General features: G+C 34.8%; 2 protein-coding genes across 5 annotated transcripts; one reads left to right on the top strand and one right to left on the bottom strand.

Moving 5' to 3' along the window:
* Positions 1-1,391: 1,391 nt before the first annotated feature.
* LOC18105566 (uncharacterized) lies at positions 1,392-4,838 on the bottom strand. Of its 3 annotated transcripts, none has more exons than XM_052447705.1 (6): positions 4,673-4,838; positions 3,923-4,002; positions 3,737-3,829; positions 2,228-2,298; positions 2,067-2,129; positions 1,392-1,971 (listed from the first exon to the last, which is right to left on the bottom strand). In XM_052447705.1, the coding sequence occupies exons 2-6, from the start codon at positions 3,987-3,989 to the stop codon at positions 1,675-1,677; spliced, it is 591 nt and encodes a 196-aa protein (XP_052303665.1). In that variant the 5' UTR covers positions 3,990-4,002; positions 4,673-4,838; the 3' UTR covers positions 1,392-1,674. The 3 variants fall into 3 exon arrangements, with proteins under 3 accessions (XP_052303665.1, XP_052303664.1, XP_006374206.1); XM_052447704.1 differs by having other exon boundaries at positions 3,923-4,549; positions 4,650-4,830; XM_006374144.3 differs by having other exon boundaries at positions 4,650-4,829.
* A 1,175-nt stretch (positions 4,839-6,013) lies between these two features.
* Positions 6,014-18,138, top strand: LOC7462516 (probable serine/threonine protein kinase IREH1). 2 transcript variants are annotated; one of them, XM_002321490.4, is made up of 18 exons: positions 6,014-6,973; positions 9,202-9,266; positions 9,383-9,562; positions 9,653-11,059; positions 11,498-11,670; positions 11,861-12,107; positions 12,825-12,917; positions 13,000-13,140; positions 13,223-13,315; positions 13,476-13,680; positions 13,839-13,924; positions 16,013-16,101; positions 16,425-16,476; positions 16,577-16,633; positions 16,730-16,903; positions 16,991-17,068; positions 17,614-17,804; positions 17,907-18,138. In XM_002321490.4, the coding sequence occupies exons 1-17, from the start codon at positions 6,235-6,237 to the stop codon at positions 17,692-17,694; spliced, it is 3,960 nt and encodes a 1,319-aa protein (XP_002321526.1). In that variant the 5' UTR covers positions 6,014-6,234; the 3' UTR covers positions 17,695-17,804; positions 17,907-18,138. The 2 variants fall into 2 exon arrangements, with proteins under 2 accessions (XP_002321526.1, XP_024441836.1); XM_024586068.2 differs by lacking the exons at positions 16,730-16,903; positions 16,991-17,068; positions 17,614-17,804; positions 17,907-18,138 and having other exon boundaries at positions 6,020-6,973; positions 16,563-16,633.
* The last annotated feature ends 5,692 nt before the right edge of the window (positions 18,139-23,830 follow it).

Here is a 23,830-nt window from a genome sequence, read left to right as displayed (position 1 = left end):
TATTGGGTTGAAATGATTTTTTGATATGGTATCAGAGTCTTAAAAAGTTATGAAAAGTCAATAAAAAATTAAAAATAAGAATGTTTACGAAAATTTTTATTCGATATCAATTATTTGTTTTTGTTTTTTCCACATCCCAAAATAAAAGATATGTATATGTTTGACCTAAACAGAAATAAACTCTAATTAACTATGGGCTAAAAATTAAACTCAAATAACTAACTTAAAAGAATGAGTAAAATAAAATACAAAGCTCAAGTCTTGTATAAATAAAAGCCCAATCCATGTATTTTCAAACAGTAATTTTTGAGTCTTATAGAAAAACCTTCCTGATTGCTTTGAGATTTTAACTCTATAGTAAATAGAATCTTTAAAATATTCTAGCAATATTTTAACTCGATTCAAATGCTGGATTAAAAGTTCTAACCATTAACATAAAGTTGTTTACCAAGCTTTGATACATGTTAAACAACCTCATATCTTGCTTGTGCCATTTTAAAAGGAATTCTTGAAGCTTTCTCAGCTCAAATATCATGAATCAACTCAATGAATGTATCTTGGCTTTTTTTATTGTAATTGGTCTAATCAACATATGTAATGAATTTTATAGGGTTGCTCATCAGTTTAGAAAGGTTTAAGCAAAGAGATGGGAAGGTAACCAAACTCATGACTTTGATTTGGACAGTTACAACTTGGTTGGTTTTATCTATTGGCCCTTGAGGATTGATTTTTTAGGTGCCTTCACTCTTTTCCAATGCCATTGGTGCTTTGGGTCTGCCTATAGTTCCAGAGTTCCAGCCCTAAGTGTGGTGTTTTTTCATAACAAAATGAATGGTATCAAGGCGATTGGCATGGTGTTTTGTATCTATCATCACCATCTTGATGATTGCAAGTCTAAGACTGAACAGTATTCCAGTGTATAAGTTTCCGGAGTTTTACTTGCTTAAAGGTTCATCTACGAGTAAGAATGGAAACACAAGTCTCAGAATAGAGCAACTATGAGCTTTCCAAGTAACGCACACCATAGAAGGGAGAATGAAAAAGATCAGAGAAATCTGGATTGTGCAGTAGTGTTTTAAATAAATGTCAATACCAAATGTCCGAAAAACAGATAACATAGATTCCATAAAACCCATAAGATTTTCGATCCTTGTGCAGTGACAAACAACCTTGACTAAATTAGGTGGCAATCACTATATTTATTCCTTATATTTATTTAGTTCAACAGAATAGACTCCACTAAATCCCTTGCACGCAATGTTTTGATTACAACGAGCTAAATCTAAGTAGAGAAGCACAATGAGGCCATGCTATTCTTAAATTTCTACTATCCTTTGCATGCCATTTCCCTATAGGGAATGATAATTATCTCAACATTTAACGAAAAAAAATGCCGTGCACACAGAAGTGATATCATTCATGAAATGTCAAAAAGAAACAAGAAGAAGAAGAGAGAATAGTTCTGCAAAATTTGAGTTCAGGGAATGCGAAAGAACTTGCATTTAAGCAACTACGAAACAGTTGTTATGCCTATATAATATAAACTCAACCATCTAGCAGGCTGAGTTGGAAGTGACCTTTCCCCTCCCCAGCGTCTTGAGGTCGAGTCCTCATAGAAGCCCAAACTACAAATATAAGGACTTTCCAAAACCACAGCAGAACATGCTTCAGCCTTCAAGACAGTTCAACAATTTTTCGTTGCCTTTTTGAGCATTGTTTTACAATACCTTCAGTTGAATCATTGTTGCCAGACTTGCATGTTTTGTTATTATCATTGCCATTGTCTTCACCATCACTTTCAGTGTCATCACTGGCCTCATCATCGCTTTCGCTTTCATCACTTGTGTCTTCTGATTCTGATTCACTACTGCTAGCAGCCAAAGAATTCAATGGATGACCATTACCTATTGCAGATTCAGCAGCAGCTACAGCTTCAGGAGTATGAAGATCAGCTATACCCAGCATCAAATCCTGTAATCAAGACATAAAAATAACTCCGTAAGCTCAGGGAAAACCATGGGCAGCAATGATCTAAGGATGGAGGATAGAAAGCAACTGTCAATTACCATCTCAACGACTTCTGATTCATTTCCAGTTAGCGTTTCAATGTCATATTTCTCAGAATTATCCTATATTTTAAGAGACATGTAAAATACAAATTAGTATGATTATGGTTGAGATTTCAAAAGAAGAACAAGAAGAATCTCCTCATCACAAGTAAGCATACCTTTGCATCTTCCTGCAACCGCTTATTGGCTTCTGATATGACTCCTATGAAATCTCTCACTTTTCCTAGAACTGTGGCACAGCGAAGATGTCAGCTAGCATTGTTAAAAAATACCAGGGTTACATTTCCACATTCTATTGTTCTCTAGGGCATGATATTGCAACAAAGTGGCAGACATCCAATTCTAATAGAGAATAATTATTTCCAGTATTACGTGAAATCAAACCAGAATTATGAGTTTGGCATCACACAAACGTTCTTTCAGCATTGACCATTCTATACTAATTTTGATAAACACTTTAAAGAGTGAAAGTTGAGACCAAAACCAAAGACAGTACAGTGTGGACCTGCCCAACAATATTATCCTCCTATTCCATCAACAAACAGCAGAACAATCTTACTGCAAGCAAAAACACAGCTCTTCAGGATGTCTAGCACAATGTTCCATTGGCCATTTTAAAGATCTTGAAGGTAGCAACAATTATTTTCAACAGGAATTATGTTCCCAATATTACATGAAAGAATGAGATAGCAAACAGATAGGAGAGAATAAAATTGAAGATCACCAACCAAAGGTCAATTTCTTCACCAAAAATTTACACAAGTCTTATCCAGCCAGAAAATAAATTGCTAAATATCTAACTCAATAATGTTGATAGTTAAACTTAAAAAGTGGTTATTAAGAAAGTTGAAGAGATAGGTCTGCATTGATCTTGATTGTTTTGTTCCTTCTGCACAGCATCGATTCATAAGAACACTAGAAGAATATCTACAGGATTCCCTTGGTTAAGCATGAACATTGTAGAAGACCAACAAACAGTTAGACCATCTTTGGGGGATAAGAACACCACAGACCAGTCTTTAACCAAGATGAAGCAATTGCCAGCAATTCATATTGAAAAACAAGCAAATACAATTCCAATCTGAAACTTTGGATATCATGCTTAGATGCAAAAGAAAGGGTAAGAAACTTTGCCAAACCTCCTCCTAAACCACAAAGTTGCGAAAATCACTCAGATCCTTCTCCAGTAAGGGTATTGCATGCAGCTTAACTAAAGAAACTAGTATTGATGCCCATATTAGAGATAATAACCAATTACATAAACATGTAGAAGATGCAAAGCTGCTTGTGCCCTTCCACCTCATTTTGAACCACCATTGTTTTTAGTTAACTTTAGATTCACTGCAGACTGGAACCTTACGTCTTTCTATTTGCTCTTTTCATAAAGAGAAATCTTCCCTAATAAAATCACAGACAATCACTACCAATAAAAAAAGCAACAAAATTGCAAAACCCTATTTGCGCTAATTTCATTATATTGTAAAACAGACCAGGTATGTTAATCAGACCCCCTTTTCTGAAAAAACTTCAATTAACCTCATGAATTCAGTTTTGAATACAAATATCAGTATACTATGAAAAGAATAACAAGAAAATTAATTTTTGTAGTGACACAAATAAAGGATCAAACTTTGCAAAGAAACCAAATATTGAACTGAATCAAATACCTTGACTTTGAGGAACTGGAGTGGTTAAGGGCTTTCCATCAGCTGGGGGCTTCCTGGGTCCAGAATCTTTCTCACATACACGAAGTATAGACTCTGCACACATATATAAACACACACCATTATGTAAACATATATGCCTCTTCTACTTAATAAGAAGAAAAGGAATAGTTAGAGGGAGAGGTTTACCAAGGGATGATGGTGTTACGAAATACTTGTTCTCCAAATGCAAAAGGTCTTTGCTTGAAGAACCCATCTCTGTTTGAGAACTGTGACAGTGAACAAGAACTCAGTACAAATAGTCAGTTTGGTTGCAGAGAAAACAAAGCAGAAAGTTTTTGTCAGGGGTTCTGTTGATAAGACAAAATTTTGGTCTTAGAACATCATAAATGTCGCAACCAACATTCAGAAAACAGTGACAAACTCCCCAACTCAGCTGAAAACTCACACCAACAGAACTTCAATGTAATAAATTGTTAGGGATGGCAATGGGTAGCCATGCATCGGTTTTGTTACCATCCATACCCGAATCCGAACCCAAAATTACTATCCATACCCAACCGGAAACCCGACGGGTATGGATTTTTGATACCCAAACCTGAACCCGATCAGGTTTCGGACATCCATTGGGTATCCATAACCCCGCCACTATTCATGCAGTTATCAATAAAAACCTTAAATTATCAATTCAATTCTGTACTTTTGGGACAAAAACAAACAAGATGATACTCAGCATAACATAACTTCATTCTCCAATACGAGCATAGAACTTGCAGGAGTCAATTTGAGAAATCACAGTACAAAGAGTTACAAGCCCTACAAGAATTGGTGATTGAAGACAAGTAAACACAAGACACCCAGCAAGATATAACAGGAAAAGCGAGAGAAACTATTATCCAGCAGTTTTCATAATAACCTGAAATCTTTAGCTCCTATTACTTCCTAGCTAGAAGCTGCTGGAACTAGGCAGGACAGGCTGTTGGAGATGCTGCTTCTGCCGCTGCTACCACCGGCTGGAGAATAGAGTGAGAGGAAGAGAATTCTGAGGCTACAAAGACTAGAAACCAGAGGTTTTTTTATATAGCTTGGTATAAATATAAGTTTAAGGTTATTAATACATCTAGGTAGGGTTTCGGGTAGGTTACAGCGACCTTTTGTGATCGGGTTTTACCCGAACCTAATCGGGTAAAAAATTAAAAAAAAATACAAGGGTTTAATTTCTTAATAACTTTTGAATAATATTTTACGTATTTGTTTAGATTAGGTAATGAAGATTTTGTTTTTGATTATATTTTAGAAAAAATCCAACGTGATTTTATTCGGGTGAAATATGTATTTACACCTTAACATCCGTGTATAATTATTACACCTTAACATCCCTATTAACATGTGCTCGAACAAAAGAATTCACACAAGCTCTTAATAGTATTTATATTTTTGTATTTAAAAAAGGTTTAAAAAATAATTTTTTATTTTATTTTTCTTGACTTCAAATTAAATTTTTTGTGTTTTCAAATTATTTTGATATAATGATGTGAAAAATAATTTTTTAAAAATAATAATAAAATATTATTTTGATATATTTATATCTGAAAAACATTTTAAAAGAACATTATTATCAAATTCTCAAACATTCATTAAGTTTTTTTTTTTATTTTCAAACCACAAAATAAAAAAAATCAAATTCACAAACAGAGCTTCACTAAATTTTGAATTTTGTTTTATTTAAAATTAATTTTTTTATATTTTTAAATTATTTTAATATGTAGATGTTAAAAAAATAATTTTAAAAAAATATTATTTTGATATATTTTTAAATAAAAAATACTTTAAAAAACAATTATTACCCCACTCTTTAATTTTATTAAAACACTCTAGAATCTTTTAAAAACATTTCATGAATATGACGTGAAATATAGGATTTTTATTGAAAAATAGTTATTTTTTTATTTTTATTTTTTATTAATTTAAGTAAATAATTCTTTTTAATTTCAACTTTGGAACTCAAGGCATTTCCATAGTAAAAAATATACTTTTGTCAGTTTTTTAAAAAATCTTAAAATCATTACTAGTTATTATTAACAATATAGTTCAAACCTAAAAATATAGAAAAACAAATTAATTGAATAAGTTATAAATTATATAATTAACGGTAAAAAATAAGATTGCTGTTGTTAAAGTTAATTTTAATTTTATTTATCATTTACCAAAAAAAAAAAAGTCACCCCTTTTTAACACAAAACCACCTTTCAGTCTACTTTCAGTCATATCCTTCTCTCTTTCCCTGCATCCAACCACATTTCTGTCTCTCCTCTCCTCCAATCAATCTTAAAAAAAAAAAACCACCGCCATTCGTCTCTCTCTCTCTCTCTCTGAATAAGCCAAAAAACACACACACACACCTCCTCTTCAAATGTCACTGGTCTCTCTTTAGCAGCTCCTCTAAAGGGTTGCTGTTGCTGCTGCACAAAAAGAAAACAAAAAAGAAACCCTAAAACGAAATGGTGTTCAAGAACAAGCTGTTTTTCTCATCTTCAAAGAAATCAGAAACTTCTAGTCCTGATGGATCCAACAACAGTCCAAGATCAATCGGGTCGAATTCACCGATCCGATCCGACAAGAAGAAAGCCTCCAAATCTAAAAATTCAACCCCAACTACTCCAACTAGTACTGGTAGTTCTAGTAATTTTACTTGCAAGCAAACCCAAGTTAAAGATGGGGTAAAAAAGAAAGACTCGTTTTTTAAAGGCAAAGAAACTGTGAACCAACCTCAAACTCCTACCAAACCCGGGACTTCAAATTCTGGGACGGGTTTAAAATCCAAAAAAGGTGATGTTTTGGTTGAAAATAAGGAGAAAGAAGCAGAAAAATCGTCAGTTTCGCCGATTTTAGCATCATCTTTGGGGTTAAATAGGATCAAAACAAGATCAGGGCCATTGCCACAAGAGAGTTTCTTTGGTTTTAGAGGTGATAAAGGGAGTGGTGTATTGGGGTCTAGTAATTTGTCAAGGCGTGGTGGGGATGGAGGGTCGGGTTCGAATTCAAGTTCTTTAGGGTCAGGGAAGAAGAAGGAAGGGATAGAGGGGCAGAGTAAGTTGACGGGGTTTCAAGAGAGTGGTAACGGTGGTGACAATTGGGACAGTATGTCTACAGGAAGTGGAGGAGGACAATCTAGAGAGGTCAGTCCTAATTTGCAGGCAAGGACTAGGTTGCAGAATGGGGAGTCATCTAGTGAAGCTGGTATGATGTTTTCCTTTCCTTTTCAGTGATGTTACTTGCTTATTTCTTAATTGGCATAGCTTTGAATGTTGTGAACTGCTTGCTTTTACTTGTTGATTACATTTGGTCGCATATTTGGTCAAGTGTATTTGACTAATTGGAAAAATTTGCTTTAGTGTGACATCTTTTTAGATGTGTAGTGAGGGATGACTTTGTGAATGTAGGATATAATTGTTTCCAAAATGTAATTGTTTGTGTATGAAGTGATGATAAAATGATGATAGAGACTAGGTGATGCACTTTTTTAGGAGAATTTGTTGTTGTCTGAGAATTGTAGGTGTTTAGTTGGGGGTGGCTTGGTGAATGTGGGCAAATGGCTGTTTAAACAATGGAATCATTTATGCCTGGCATGATGATAGAAAGATGATTGAGACTGCAATGGGATCAGAAGAGGATTCCTATCCTGGAAAAAGAAAAAGGATATATTTTATCAGGACATCTGTGAACCCGAAGTCTCATACTTGCTCTTGTTAATCCTCTTTGGTCTCTTCCATAAAATCACCTGAAATGGGATCTACTCAATCTTAAGCAAGATCTAACCCCTTGCATCCTCAAAGCCTAGAAGGTAGGTGACTTTGGTGAGGAATTCTCTAGAGGAGCTGCACATATCCAAGTAAGGGTTAGTGAAGTCTATTGGTCATTCAAAGGCTTGCTCTTTGCTCCAAAGGTTATGCAAAGGTTTGGAAGAAAGCCCACAATCATCTTGTTGAAAATACTACTGGTTGACTTTTTAAGTTGCCTTGATGGGAAATTTTGCTTAAAATAACATAGCTTGAATGATGCCCCCAATTTAGATTTAAAATTTTCTTAAGTGGAATAATTTGGGAGCATATCCAGATTTCAAAGTTTGTCCAATGCAGCTGTTTCCACTTTTTTAGTCAATTTGGAAAATAGAGGACTAAAGGCCCGCTTTTGAGTAATTAAGGTTTGTAAATACTAAGAAGCTTTCAGTCACATCCTTGAAATGTAACTCATTGTCTGCTGTGAACTGATTTTGAAAACTTCCATAGAATTAAATCTGAAAGGAGGATGATTACGTTTAGCAATGAGCTTCTAAGTACTCACAGCTCCTCAATGAACTTTATGACGGGTACCTGTAAGATATGTGGATTTTCGAGATTGACTGGAAATAATGAGTGATAAATCATTTGCAATTTCACCTTTGCTTAATGAATTCTTGGATCTGACCTAACAAGCAATGCATTAAGAATGATGGAACTGAAGGGATTTAAAATTGCACCAGGACCATATTTTGTGCATTTGTTTTTGCGATGTTCCAACATGCAATATACCATGTAACTTAGTTAACTAAGTAATGTTTGTTTCCCTAAATATAAATTATCCAAAATAAATTCTAATCTTTGTATCCAGAACAATAATTTATATAAGGAAAAGTTCAAATTAAGGTGTCTAATTTTGGTGGAACTTTCAGAATTGTGCTTTAGTCATAATTGCTGAGTTTGTGCAAAAGAGTTTCCATTTTTCATAAAGAAAAATTGTGGAGTTAGTGGGGATGAATCTGTATACCCTGGTTGATTGAATTATATCAAAAAATAGTTTGGAAGAGATACAATTTAGTAGGTCCTTCATCATGTCAAAACAACAGGGGCTGTTCAAAATGAGGTATTGAAAATGTTGCATGCATTCACATGGACCAGATTGGCACGATGTGTTACCAGTGAAAATTTTGTGAGGCGCGAGTTGTTTGGACAGCAAACTTGTTCATGTTTCTAAACAAAAGAAATTTTGGTGAGAAGGAAAGATACATTGTATGTTGATAGTACTTCATGTGTAAAAAGAATAAGAGAGATCATCTTTTATTTAACTATTCAATTGCAGCAGAACTGCAATTAAACTTCGTCAATTTGCTGGGAATTGAGGCTTTTTCTTAAATTGTCGAGAAGTTAGGTGGTTGTACATAACGGGGCCCTAGGGTGCTATGTTTTCATCATTGGAAATGATTTTGTATACAGAAAAAACAGTGTGTAGAGTTGCAACTGCCTTAACTTTTTTTATTTTATCTGCGTATGTAAAAGGATTGTCCTGTGGGACCTTCTCTGAAATTCATACCAATTTAAACTTTGTAATGTGGAAATGGTTTCTGCTCATGGAATGTTTTAACTCATAGGCAATGTTCTTAATGTCTTTTCTCGTAAAAAGACATTTCTGATATTTTGTTACCATAATAGGTCAACATAATTCATCATGGGGGCACTCTGAGAGCTTGCAAAGCTCTGATGTTTTTACACCTGAGGTACTGATGAAAGGATTTTTTTTGGTACTATCTGTGAATTCACTTGTCTTCTACTCGGTTACTTCGTCTTCAGTTAGTTTTCCTCACAACGTTGTTTTAAATGTTTGCTTTTCTAGACTTATGATTGTAACAACCCAAAGGAGTCTGAATCTCCCAGGTTTCAAGCAATACTTCGTGTGACAAGTGCCCCTAGAAAGAGGTTTCCTGCTGATATCAAAAGTTTCTCCCATGAATTAAATTCCAAAGGTGTACGACCTTTCCCATTTTGGAAGCCTCGAGGGTTAAATAACTTGGAGGTAATGCATTAATTTGTGTTATATCTCCTCTAGATGGTGCAATGTGCTCTAGGAAGTTCGCCTCCAGATTAATTTTCTGGTTTTGTACAGGAGATCTTGGTTGTCATACGGGCAAAGTTTGACAAAGCAAAGGAAGAAGTGAATTCTGACCTGGCTGTCTTTGCAGCAGATCTGGTTGGAATTCTTGAAAAAAATGCAGATAGTCATCCTGAGTGGCAGGAAACTATTGAAGACTTGTTGGTTTTAGCTCGGAGTTGTGCTATGACATCACCTGGAGAGTTCTGGCTTCAGTGTGAAGGTATAGTCCAAGATTTGGATGATAGACGCCAAGAACTTCCTCCAGGAATACTGAAGCAGCTCCATACCCGAATGCTTTTCATCCTTACAAGGTGTACCAGATTGTTGCAATTCCACAAGGAAAGTGGGCTGGCTGAGGATGAAAATATTTTCCAGCTTCATCAGCTTAGGCTTTTGCAGTCTGCAGATAAACACATTCCTCCAGGTGTTGGTAGGGATGGAAAAATTTCTAGTGCTCCAAAGAAGGCAGCTTCGGCAAAGAAATCATACAGTCAAGAGCAGAAGGCTGCATCAGTAAGGAAATCATATAGTCAAGAGCAGTGTGCTTGGGGCAGAGAACAAGATGTACTGCCAGGAAAATTCCTCTCCCCTGCTGATAACACTCCAAAGAGTGACGAATCTCCTACGGGAAGGAATCGGATCTCTTCTTGGAAGCCACTCCCATCTCCTCCTGTAAAAATTACAAAGGAAGTTGTTCCTCCAAGGGGGCAGAATGATGATAAGAATGAACCTTTGAAAACGTCAAATGACAGGAAAGGAGCTTCTGATGTGCTTCTGGCTGCTGCTAAAGCTTCTGAGCTTCCATTGGTCAAAGATTTGCATGAACATTCTACAAAGCACCAACACAAAATTTCTTGGGGTAACTGGGGTGATCAGCAGAATATTGCTGATGAGAGTTCAATAATTTGTCGCATTTGTGAGGAGGAAGTTCCAACTTTATATGTAGAAGACCATTCAAGAATTTGTGCAATTACAGATCGATGTGATCAGATGTGTCTAAGTGTGAATGAGCGCTTGATCAGAATTTCTGAAACGCTTGAGAAGATGATAGAATCCTTTGCACAGAAGGATATCCAACATGCAGTGGGAAGCCCAGACATTGCAAAAGTATCAAATTCCAGTGTGACCGAAGAATCTGATGTTCTCTCACCAAAACTCAGTGATTGGTCTCGGAGAGGGTCTGAGGACATGCTCGATTTCTTTCCTGAAGCTGATAATTCTATTTTTATGGATGACATGAAGGGTTTACCTTCCATGTCATGTAAAACCCGTTTTGGTCCCAAGTCTGATCAGGGAATGGCCACATCATCAGCTGGTAGCATGACTCCTAGATCTCCATTATTGACACCAAGGAATAGTCAGATAGACTTGCTTTTGGCAGGGAAGAGTGCCTTTTCCGAGCATGATGATCTTCCACAGGTTCTTGTCTACTTTGTTTCTTCCTATTGATAAATTGGTTATGGGTCCTATCCTTGAAACCAGCATCTTAAAGAAAAGGGGTTAACCGCTGTGTTTTAGGATTTAAAAGAACTACTTACTCCTTAATATTGAGAGGGCATGTCTCGTCAGTATTATAATGCTTGGCTTTCTTTTTATAATGAAATTTCATCCTAAATATTGGTCATGTACTAAATGCAAAATGAAGTTCTTTGCAATTGTGTAAGCTTTCAGAGAAGACAAAAGAGAAAATGTAATAATAATATTCTTAAGGCAGCTCGAAGCACCTTAAATACATGAAAGATGGATTCTGTGTGGCCTTAATGCGGCTCTTGCTGACATGAATTGATTACTTTTTGTTTAAATTTTTATTTTTTTAATGTGTCTGTGTCTGTCTAAAAGTCCTTTTATATGATGCAGCTGAATGAACTTGCTGATATTGCAAGATGTGTAGCAACTATGCCATTGGAGGATGATCGTGCCATATCCTATTTGCTAACTTGTCTTGAAGACTTGAGGGTAGTCATTGACAGGAGAAAGTTTGATGCTCTTATGGTGGAGACTTTTGGGACACGAATTGAGAAGCTTATTCGGTGAGTATTATGTGTTATTATTTTTTAGAGTTTCATGCCAAAATATGCAAAGAACATCCATGAATTACAAAGTTTGGATTTAGCTTTCCAATGAAAGTGTGGGTGCCACTTCTTTTGGATAATTTCCAAAATTTGAATTTTGATTGAAAGTTAATTGATCACCACTCTGTTCTTCTTTCTTCGTGTGCAGAGAGAAGTATTTGCAGCTCTGTGAGCTAGTGGGAGATGAGAAGGTTGATATAACAAATACTGTAATTGATGAAGATGCTCCTCTGGAAGATGATGTTGTTCGAAGCTTGAGAACAAGTCCCACACATCCTTCTAAGGATCGTACCTCCATAGATGACTTCGTGATAATAAAACCAATAAGTCGTGGTGCCTTTGGACGGGTGTTTTTAGCTAAAAAGAGAACAACTGGAGATCTTTTTGCCATAAAGGTACCAATGTTTGATGCTGTGGTTTTAATTTCCTTTTCTGTTCTGACTTTTTGCTTAATTATATTTACTATTTGCTTTTTTTTCTTTGAAAAATTTCCTTTGATTGGACAAAATTTATGTAAATTTGTGTTCAATCAACTATATTATGAAGCTCATGGGACCTTGTAGTCAAATGGTGCATCTCACCTCTTGTAGAAAGAGATCACTAATAGTCCCACCAAAGCAGATTTCCTTAATTAAGACGGAGCGGGTTGAGATCGTGGTATTGTAGCTAGGCCCGGTGGGCTTTGTGCAAAATAATAGACAGTGATTTTTATGTGTTGATGGTGGTCCTTCAAGTTTATATAAAGAGCAAGACAGGAGACAAAAGATCTCTTGAATTCCAGCAGGAATATTTATGAGCACTTTTTATAGAGAATTTTAAGGAAACTGTGTGATTTGACTTTGAGGGCTGGCATTCATTACGATGCTTGTTTCAAAAGTTCAGAATGACAAATCTCCCTTTTGTCAATATTGTAACTCTTGTTTCTTAATTAATTGCGTAATCTGAATAGATGAAATTTTAGACAAAATGTTTGTGCAGGTGTGCAAGTTTGCAAACCTTTTGTTTCTGTTGTGGTTCTTCTTCTTGTTGATTGTCCCATGCTTGTCTGTTTTTCAACACGCACTAAGAAGGGGGTTGGATCTGAATTGATTGTATACTTGCATTTGCAACAGGTTCTTAAAAAGGCTGATATGATCCGCAAGAATGCAGTTGAAAGTATACTGGCTGAACGAGATATTTTAATTTCAGTCCGCAATCCCTTTGTGGTGAGCAGGTCTAGCTTGCAAAGCATTTTGGCATGCCATGAGAAATTCTTTTCCATTCTAAAATAAATGTGTAATTTTTCAGGTTCGCTTCTTCTATTCATTTACTTGTCGTGAGAATTTGTATCTTGTGATGGAGTATTTGAATGGTGGCGACTTGTATTCATTGTTGAGAAATCTGGGCTGCTTAGATGAAGATGTTGCTAGGGTATACATTGCAGAAGTTGTAAGTTTTAATTTTTCTTCTTTTGCAAATACTTTTACTGCTTGTGGTGCAGTTTGTAAATCTGATTATTATTGCTTTTAAGGTGCTTGCTTTGGAATATTTACACTCACTGCATGTAGTTCATCGTGATTTGAAGCCTGATAATTTGTTGATTGCACATGATGGGCACATCAAGGTAACTCCCTTTTTTTGTTTTATTTTTCCTGCTATTTCTTTTCAACATCTAGACATCTACTCTTTTTATTGCATATATTTTGCTTCTTCTTTGACCATGTTCTGATCCTGCTATTTCTATATGCCCTTGTCTAACTAAGGTGTACATTCTTTGTAAACAGTTGACAGACTTTGGTCTTTCCAAGGTTGGTCTCATCAATAGCACTGATGATTTATCTGGTCCAGCTGTTAGTGGGACATCCATGCTTGTGGACGATGAACCTCAACTATCCACTTCTGAGCATCAGCGAGAAAGGCGGAAGAAACGTTCTGCTGTGGGTACACCTGATTATCTGGCACCAGAGATACTATTGGGAACGGGACATGGTTTGTATACCTTGTTTTAGCTACAAATGCCGTTATTTAATTTGTATGGTGATGCAATATTAGGTTAAACAAAAGTGTATGTTTGGCAATGCTAACCTTTTTGTTTAATTGCATTGAAATGCCTGAAACAATAAACTATTATGTGCAATTTTCCTCAGGAACAACCGCTGATTGGTGGTCTGTGGGTGTTATTTTATTTGAACTGATTATTGGTATTCCACCCTTTAATGCGGAGCATCCCCAGGTTATCTCCCTACTTCTATATACTGTCTCGTTATGCATTTTGTTGCTATGCTCTCTCTTCAACTTTTCTCTTGGTGAATTGTTTTCCTTTCCATTTTCTTTTGCATACTTCTTTTAATTTATTTTTGCTTAAAACTCTTTTTTTTATTTTTATTCTCTAAACAACAAGTTAGTGGCCTTTTCATGCTCAGGATTTATGAACCGAAAAGTCTTTTCAGAGGAAGATTGAACTTTTTTGTTTAGGTTAACAATAGTAGTGCATTCTCATTTAGGTCAAACCCAAAATTAGAATTAGGAGTTTCTATATAAACATCTTATATGTTCTTTACTAGGCGGAATGGAATGCAATAGTTTCAAAGAACTTTCCAGGGAATATGCTCTTTGTGATTGTGAGATGCAATCAGTGTTAGGTCTGACTCTTAGGAACCGAGGTGTGATGCTTGTGTTTCATTTTCTAGATGTTATTCCTGGAGCTTCTTTAAATTCTAATATTTACTGCAGAGAAATTTCAGCAACCAGACTTGGATTATTTGAGCTACACGAACACTAGTATTCCCTCAAACACCATTCATACATCCTATATCCAATTTTCAAATGTTGAATTCCTTTCTTCTTTTACCTAGACCAAAAAATATGTAGTTTTGCCAAAGCCTGGCCTACTATAGTGCATTGGTGGAATGGAAATTCGGTTATGTTCTATGTCCTGCAGTGGGTTTGGCACTGGGTTAAAATTTGCTCAGAGTCAGTAACAACAGGAGAGGATGAGAATTCTCATTTCTGACTACAGCTCATGATAAGTGCAGGAGGAAGGTGTTGAACAAATAGCTACTAGTAGGCAGGTGTGACAAAGATTCTGAGAAAATCTGAAGTTCATCAGATAATTATTTTAAGACATAAAGTAGAGCAGTTCTCCGTAGATTTTATCTTGTTTCATCATCACTTAGTAATATAGTGATTTTGAGGAAATACAAAAACTTGAAAAGGATTATTACTAGGTAGTATAATTTAGGTTTATTGTCTCAGTTGGGTATTTACTATATATGGAGGCAATCTACCAAGGCTTATTTTTACAAGGCCAATAAATTTGGATTAAAAAATATTGCTGGAGATCTGGTTAGGTGAACATATAACTGAAATCATGCAAGGGCAATTCCAATTGTTTAGCACTAAGCAATGGTGCATTTGCAACAGCACCATTGTCTGCAAGGTAAAATTTTAAAGGTATTGATTTTTGCAATATACATCCATCAATGCTCCACTTCTATTCCCATTTTATAAAATTTCCCAATTCTACCCCTATATTTTTCTAAAAAGTTTCAATTTGCCATTTACTGTAAATAAATGATGAGAATTTCACTTTTTTCATATTTTCTTCTTCCTTTTCTATTTTCTTACTTTTCTCTCTTTTTTTCTCAAATCTCCATGCATGTTATAGTATCTCACAAAATAATTTAAAAACCTAAATTATAGGCGTGGAAGTGGAACATGGATGAATCTATAGGGGAAAATGAAGTTATTAAAATTTTAATTTCCTGACGAATCTGCAAGAAATTGTTGCTCTACATTGGTTGGTGATGCCTGTCATGTTTGGAGATTTGCTGCTAATTTAAGCCTTGGGTGGCCTGAGATGATAGTGTGTGACAACTCATGTAGATGCGCGTGGGTACCGAGATAGTGCATGACAAGCTATGTAGTTTTTTATACTTTTGAATTTCTGTGTATCCATATCAGGCTCATCTGCTGCCTGACTGTGCCTATAGGGATTTGGTATCTACTTACATGCTGGACATGAGTCAGGGTTGGTTGCAAAGTTATTTCAAACATTAAGTCATACAACTAATAAAGTCAAATATGTGAGTAGTTACTCAGGTGGAGGGGGTATTTTGGATCGTCTGGTGCAGTGCAATTACCCTTTCTCTTTTGCTTAATCAGTTACCTTTTCTTATTTGGTGGAATGCCTTTCTGGAAAGTAATTTTCAATGATAGCTTGGAATACCTTTGGAATTTATTATATTTTTTTCCTTGATCTGCATTTTAAATTTCAGTTCCCTTTCCGTTGCTGCATTCTTACGTTCTATTTTGCTTCTAGACAATATTTGATAATATTCTCAACCGTAACATACCTTGGCCCCGGGTGCCTGAAGAAATGAGTCCTGAAGCACAGGATCTAATTGATAGGTAAGAGAGTTTGTCTAGTTATTATAAATGGTTATTCAATTATTTTTGTTATTGAAATGTATACTTTGTGTGATTAATTTTATCATCATTGATGATAAGGATGCTTCCATCTCAACTGATTTGTCGTTAATACGATCCCTTGGGATATTTTTGGTATTTGACGAGACCTGAATGAATTTGGAGTCTTTGTTATCTATTTTGTGTTCTGCAGATCTTTATTTGCATGATATACTACTGCAAATTAGATTGCCTTGGGTAGAGTTTTGGATTATGAATTGATAGATATTTTTCAGCCTAAAGTGACTAATACTACTTGTCTCCAGATTATTAACTGAAGTTCCTGACCAGAGACTTGGAGCTGGAGGAGCGTCAGAGGTGAACTTAGTTTGTATTTCTAGTTTTTATTTTCAGCCTGTTCATATTCACGCATTTATTGCATTCTACCTTGATAATAAATGCAGAACTTGTGATCCAGGTGAAGCAGCATATATTCTTTAAAGATATCAACTGGGACACACTTGCTAGGCAGAAGGTGTGATGATTCTTCCATGAACATAATAAATATGACCTTTTGCAGTCTTACAACATGGATTATAGATTGACTGCCTTTTTTGCATCAATCTTTCAGGCTGCATTTGTGCCCAGTTCAGAGAGCGCACTAGATACAAGCTACTTCACAAGTCGATACTCGTGGAATACTTCAGATGACCCAAATTATCCAGCCAGTGACTTTGAGGATTCAAGTGATTCTGATAGCTTGAGTGGCAGCAGTAGCTGCTTAAGCCATCGCCATGATGAAGTGGTAAAACATCACAAAATTTGAAATTTGTGTGTTTTCCCCTGCATATTTTGCAGAAGTGACTCACTCTTGGGCCATATTGATGAACAGGGAGATGAATGTGGAGGTCTTGCTGAATTTGAGTCTGGTTCATGTGTCAATTACTCCTTCAGTAATTTTTCATTTAAGGTATTTTCATTCCCCTAAACTGGATTGTCGTATCCTTGGTTTATACACAATCTGAATGTTTGAGATGCTTTTGGCACTAAAGGGAAGAAAGTTTCTGATTCCATATGAAACTTTTCTATCCAAAAATACTGTTAAAAGTTAAACTTGGCGATAGATAGCACTTACAATCATAATATGTGCAATGTGATTTTATGGTTTTAGGTTGAATTGATATGGAATCAAAGTTTGTTTATGAACTATAAATAATTATGTGCTCAATTGGGGGAAGATTGATAGCTAACTTTTGGCTGGTCCCTGTTAAAATGCTCTGCAGGGAAGAATTTTTCATCATGCTTTTAAATAATGTTTCGCACATGGATTATTTGTTCTTAGTTAAGTCAGCAATTAATGTAATAGGTTAAATGGGTTGTGGTGGGTCATTGCCATATCTTACCCCAATGTTTATTTCGCTATTTTTCATGGGATGATTTGTGGTATATTTATTCCTTTACCAGCGTGTTGTATCAATTACTGTATTCTCACTTCTTTTTTTTCCCTTGTTTTAGAATCTCTCCCAGCTTGCATCAATCAACTATGATCTTCTCTCTAAGGGTTGGAAGGACGATCCATCAACAACTAATTCATGACCATTGATCTCCTTGGTCAAAAGCCAGAAGAATTGTGTTCCTTGGCATTAAATCACTTTGAACATTTATGGGTGTCTGATTTGCCAGTGTTATTTATATACCCTGTACATGTAATTGCTCTAGTTAGTGTTTTTTCTCCACATTGCATCTTTTCATTTGTTCTGTCATCTTTCATATGGTAATCTTTTTTTTTTTATCTTTGACACTTGCAGACATAGAAGAAAAGTTGAAGACTGAAACTGCTTCGGGATGTGCTCTTTATTCAGTGTAGGTAATGGATTCACACTGTTGGGGTTCGATTTTATTTGTTTAGTTGAGCTGAAGAATAATAGTATGCCATAATTTAAATGCCACAGTGATGGTCTACACTCTTGATGTGTGGTGTACTTTTTGTGATTTTCACCTCGTATCAATGAAAAGAACGCATCCCCATGTTGTAAGTTAGTGTGATATGAATTTCAAACTTGCAAGTTTCTTTGTCCAGTAGTTTAATCCAAGACAGATCAGAAGTCGAGTACATGTTACCAGGTTTAGATTGGTCTGAATCTATGGTTAAAACTACCAGTCCTTATACCTGCTTTATTCCCACCCTGTGTTTCCTCACGTAATATAATGAAAACTCTTGGCAGTCTTAGCCGGATCTGCTAGTGCATCCCTGATGCATGGAGGATAAAAATGTGGCCCTGTTTTTGAAAATGAGAACTGGTTTTCATTACTTCTGTTTAATTCAATTAAATGATAGGGAAAAAAGAAAAAAAAAAGAATATATGAGGCTTTGGCTGAGTCCTATATTGTACATGCTGTGTGGTGGCTACACTATAGATTCATACTAATAATGTTGGTTAGAGTCTATTGTCCACGATCCATCCATTTCTAGAATGAGACAGCTACCGACTAAATTACAGCCAAAGATCTTCCGTTCAGTCAAGTTGTCAAAACTTTGAGAAGAGAAGAGTGATTGTTAACAATTGTGAATCTTTCAATGCATAATGATACGTTTTTGTAGTAGAGATGGCTTCAAGCATGATGTGTAAAAATACGTTGTCTTTTCTCTCAAGTCTTCAACAGAGCCAGGACCCGCATTATTTTGTTTGACTAGAGTGCCGGAAAGTAGTTTGCTCGGTAATTGGATTTTGCATTTGATGTTCCAATTAGTGAAGGTGAGCTTTGAAATATGGCGTTAGTGATTAGAAATCCCTTTTCATTTTGTTACAAGCTTGGAAGGCAGTGACGTAGAGAAGAAGACTGTTATGTAACTTGCATAAGTTCTTTCTATTCTCTTCCTCTACTTCTCAACCTTTTTATCTCATTAAAACCTCTTCGTTAAGATTGAGTCTTAACAAATTGGTATCAGAGCCTCCTTGAATCCAAGGCTATTACAACAGTAACAATGACTTGCTTAAAAATGGTGGAAACAACAAGGTTAGAGCATGGAGGGCAATTAGATGAGAGAATACAAGTTTTTTCATCAGGAATTGCAAGCTTTCATAGCAGAGAGCTAGAGACAGTGGCAAAAATAAGCCAAGTCAATGAAGAATTGAAGGCACAAATATGACCGGAAGGGAAGCAGAAAGAGATGGCAGGAATCAAGTTAACAGCAGAGGGATGGTGCGTCTATACCAGAATCACAATCTAGAGAAAAATGTGGGAATCAATGAAGGCCATCGGGGTGGGTATAATGTAGTTAAAACATAATGACTAGAAATTGCTTAACTTTCCTTGGAAGGCAAGGCAGAAGTATGGTTTAAAGGATTTTTCTGAGACCATGACTTGACAAATTAGGAGGAGTTTGTTCGATGCTCTTGTACCAGATTTGACAGCAGATAAGATGTGTTTTAATGATTTGATGAGAGAAAAGGTAGTTAAAACAACCCGTGATTCTTGTACAAGGGGCCATGCTGGGATACAAAACTCTTACAGGAGATTAAAGACTGTGTTTTATTGGCATTTAATGAAGAAAATGGTGAAACAAATGGTGTAGAAGTGTGCTATATGTAAACAAGCTAAAATGGAGAGGGTGGCCTATCTTAGACTTTTACACCCATTACTGGTACCAAGTGGAGTTTTGAGCGATATTACAATGGAGTTTGTGGAAGGATTTCCAAAATCATGGTATATATACTATATTGGTTATTGTGTATAGATTTTTCAAGTATAGTCATTTCACTGCATTGACACATCCTTGCGCCGCAAAAACAATAGCTGAGATGTTGTTGAATCACTTTGATAAGCTCCATAGATTACTTGCATCTATTGTGACTTCCAGAGACAAGGTGTTTTAGTTTATTCTAAAAAGAATTATTAAGACTAAATTGAATGAAATTGTTTATGAGTTCAGCTTATCATCCTTAATTAGACCGATAATCAGAAAAGGTGAATCAACGACTAGAAATGTACTTAAGATGTATATTAATATAATCCTAAACAATGATGTTTATGGTTGGCTTTAGTACAATGATGGTATAATTCTAGTTATCATTTCAACATCAAAATGAGTTTTTTTCAGGCTGTGTATGACTATCCACCTCCAACTACTAAAATTGTATTATCAGAAAAGGTGATCATGATTGTTATTAGGGAGTTATTATAGAAAAGAGAAGAAATGAATCACAACTTGCAAAAATAATTAGATATGGAAAGAAACACAATGAAACAAACGGATGATAAAGGAAAGACAAAAAGAATTTGTGGTAGGAGACGGATGATAAAGGAAAGACAAAAAGAATTTGTGGTAGGAAATTGAGTGTTCTTAAAGCTGCAACCATATAAGCAAACAATTGTGGTCTTGAGGAGGAATATGAAGCTAAATCCATGTTATTTTGGTCCGTATAAAATTATTCAAAAAATTAGAGTTGTAGATAAACTACTACTTCCTACAACAACCAATATACATCTAGTCTTTTCATGTCTCTTTGTTTAAAAAGAAGATCGAATGTAAAGCAATGGTCTTCTTGTTCTACTTCTCAATTTTTTTTCTCATTAAAATATCTTTGTTAAGATTGAGTCTTAACACATTTTTATTTTAAATACATTTTTACGATAGCATTAATACCTTATTTTGTAACACACACACTTAATCCTATAATAAATTTATCTGATTGACCCGAAATGTGAATTTAGTCTCTAAAAATCCATCTTGATTTTCAAATAAAAAACTTAAAAGAACCTAAAACTCTTAGAAAAAACATTCTAGCTCCAGACCCATGAACACTTTTCATTGGAATAGTGTAGGTGATTTTGGCTCTCCATTAAAAGAAACTTTACACTAACTTCAAATGGCAATGAAATCTTTTCACATGGTTCATTTTTCATTTCTAAATTGACCAGGAAAAAATACATCTTTTCTCATATTAATTGCATAGTAAAACAACCAAAATATCATTGGAAGCAAAAAAAATTAAATCTGGCGTGAAAAGGTATTTGTTTTGTTTTCACGATAGTTTTTTTTGTAATTATAATTTAAGTTGAGGGGTAATTTGGTGTTTAATCAAATATAAAAAATAATTAAAATGCATAATGAAATTATCAAAATACCTATAAAAAAAATTAAAACTTGGATTTCACAATGGTTTTTGGTATTTATCAAGTCAGCTTAGGGACAATTTCATATTTGGCTAAAAAAACAAAAAAGGTGGGCGCATGTGTATTGAACCTAAAGTGTGTGGGAGGCACTCGTGCTCTTTGGGTGGCGCGTGTGACGCCTCCTAGCATCTAAAAATGCCCTTCTATCGTGTCATTAGAAGAGCCGACATGTCCCCTTCCTGTTGGTGTGATATGTGTCTTCAATGGTGGTTCGACTTGTTGTTGGTAGACCTTTCTCTCTTTTTTTTCTTCTTTTCTCTCTCCTTCCTAAAAATTACAGCTTGACCCTATTTGTTATTGATATTTCAACTTGAATCCTTATTCTTTTAATCTCTAATTTTTGGTCTTGACTCTTTTATGGAAGTTTTATTTGTTTTCGATTTCATCATTCATTTTTAATTTACTAAATATTATATTCTCCAATTTAGTTCTCATTCTTTTGATTTCTATTTTTTTTCCTTATTTCTTTTGTATAAGTTTTATTAGTTTTCAATTTCATCCTTCAATTCAAATTGATGGTATTATGTTTTTCAATTCGGTCCTTATTGTTTTGATTTTTAATTTTTTTCTTGGTCCTTTTGTAAAAGTTATTATTCTTTTCAATTTCACCATCCAATCAAAACATTGTTTTAAATTTTTATGTCAATTTTGATCCTCATTCTTTTGAAAAACATTTATCCTTTTTTTTCTATATTGATTTTTCTTTTCAATTTCACTCTTCAATAAAAAAATAATTTCAATTTTAATCCTCATTTTTTAAATTGTTTTTTTAATCCTTTTGTATAATTGTACTCTTTTTTTCAATTTCATCCTTTAATATTTGATTGATTGAGAATTAAACTTCACGGTTTCTCCAAATTAGGTGTTTCGGGTCTAATGACTCGGGTTATGAGTTTGAAAAGTTAACACATTTTTTTCTAAAAAAACTGGCTTTATAATCTTCTTTATTTTTTATCGGGTTATTCAAATCTCATGATTTAGGCTGCGGGTTTGGCGGGATATCCCAAGTTGGCTCGGCCCTGATTGTTCGGATTACAAGTTTATCATGCTAACTCGAGTTGACCAAGACCTGTTTTTTATGTCCTTTTTTACCTTGTTTTGTTCTTCTGTATTTAATAAGTTGTGGATTGATTTATTTTCGTTTCCTATTTTTTCATCTAATTGAATTAAAATTATTTTATTCGACCCAGACAAGTTTATGATCCAATTCATATATTTCTTAAAAAATAAAAACACGTTTGCAATAGTTAAATATCTTTTTTTATATAAAAAAAATAGTACGCCTTCCTTTTTATTTGTTGAAGGTGAAAGAAGGTACATAAACCCTAGGCATAAAATATGGAAGAGTTATTATGCAAGGGTGATTTATAGAGAGGTTTTACTTGTCAAAGAAATAACTACTAACTAGTATATTGACCTGCGCTCCACAGCGCGTCAATATTGATTTTTTTTAAATGTAAAAAAAAATATTATAAGTATAAAGAATGTTTTAATAGTGTTATTAAACCTTACAAAGTGTGTTAATTTTTAATTCTCCACTCAACTCTTTTCCAAACCCAAGATACTTGGGCCTAGCAGCTATGCCAAACCCAAGCGTCGTGAGTCTTGCAGTCATGCCAGACTTATGATACTTGGATCTGACAACCATGCCAGACCCAAACATGGTTGTTAGACCCAGTTGTGGGTCTAACATTTTTTCGGGCCTAGCCTTGCGTGGGTCAACCGGGGAAAATTAAAAAATATATATTTGAGGTTTTAATATTTCATATGAAAAAAATTAAAAAACAATTCATGTGGATATAAGCTAAAAGATTATTTCAAAAGGTTTTTTTATCCCACATTGAAAAGATATTATCTTATCTTATTAAGTTGAAGTATTTAAACTAAAAAGGTTTTTTTATCCCACATTGAAAAAATACAACCTTATAACAAACTTTGACAATTAGATCATGCAACAACATCTCGGATTTAAAAAATCATGAACCTTTCAAAACATTGTCTAACACTTGGATGAAAACATAAAATTAATATTTTTATCCACAGTGCATAAAAAAAAGAAAGTTTATTTTTAAAAACTTGAAATAAATCATTTAGACTGTGTTTGTTTACGTAGCTGCGGCTGCGTTTTAAACAAAACACAGCTGCGAGATGTTTGGTTACACAAAAAAATGAATTTTACTGTTCATGGGTCCCATATTTTTCAGCGTTTCAACCACAACTCTCACGAAGCAGCTCCCAGCTGCTTTTGTTTCAACAGTAAACAATGGTTCTTACGCGTTGTTCATGCTAATTAATTAGCATGAACAGTGTAGCATACATACCTTGTTCGATACTGCATGCATGTTACACTGTTCATGCTAATTAATTAGCATGAACAGTGCAGCTTGGCTACACTGTTCACGTGAACAGTGTAGCCAGTTATACTGTTCCGGTCGGACCGGTTCCGGTTCAAAGCTTAAAATACATTGAACCAGGTCCGACCCAGTAAAATAAAAATTATTTTTTATTTTTTAATTGTGTTTTATTCGAAAAACTAGTGTTTAACATTATTCAA

This window comes from Populus trichocarpa, chromosome 15 (genome assembly GCF_000002775.5).
Source record: "Populus trichocarpa isolate Nisqually-1 chromosome 15, P.trichocarpa_v4.1, whole genome shotgun sequence".
Classification (NCBI taxonomy): domain Eukaryota; kingdom Viridiplantae; phylum Streptophyta; class Magnoliopsida; order Malpighiales; family Salicaceae; genus Populus; species Populus trichocarpa.
The sequence above is the reverse complement of the archived record's forward strand: the minus strand, read 5'-3'. Positions and strand labels throughout refer to the sequence as shown.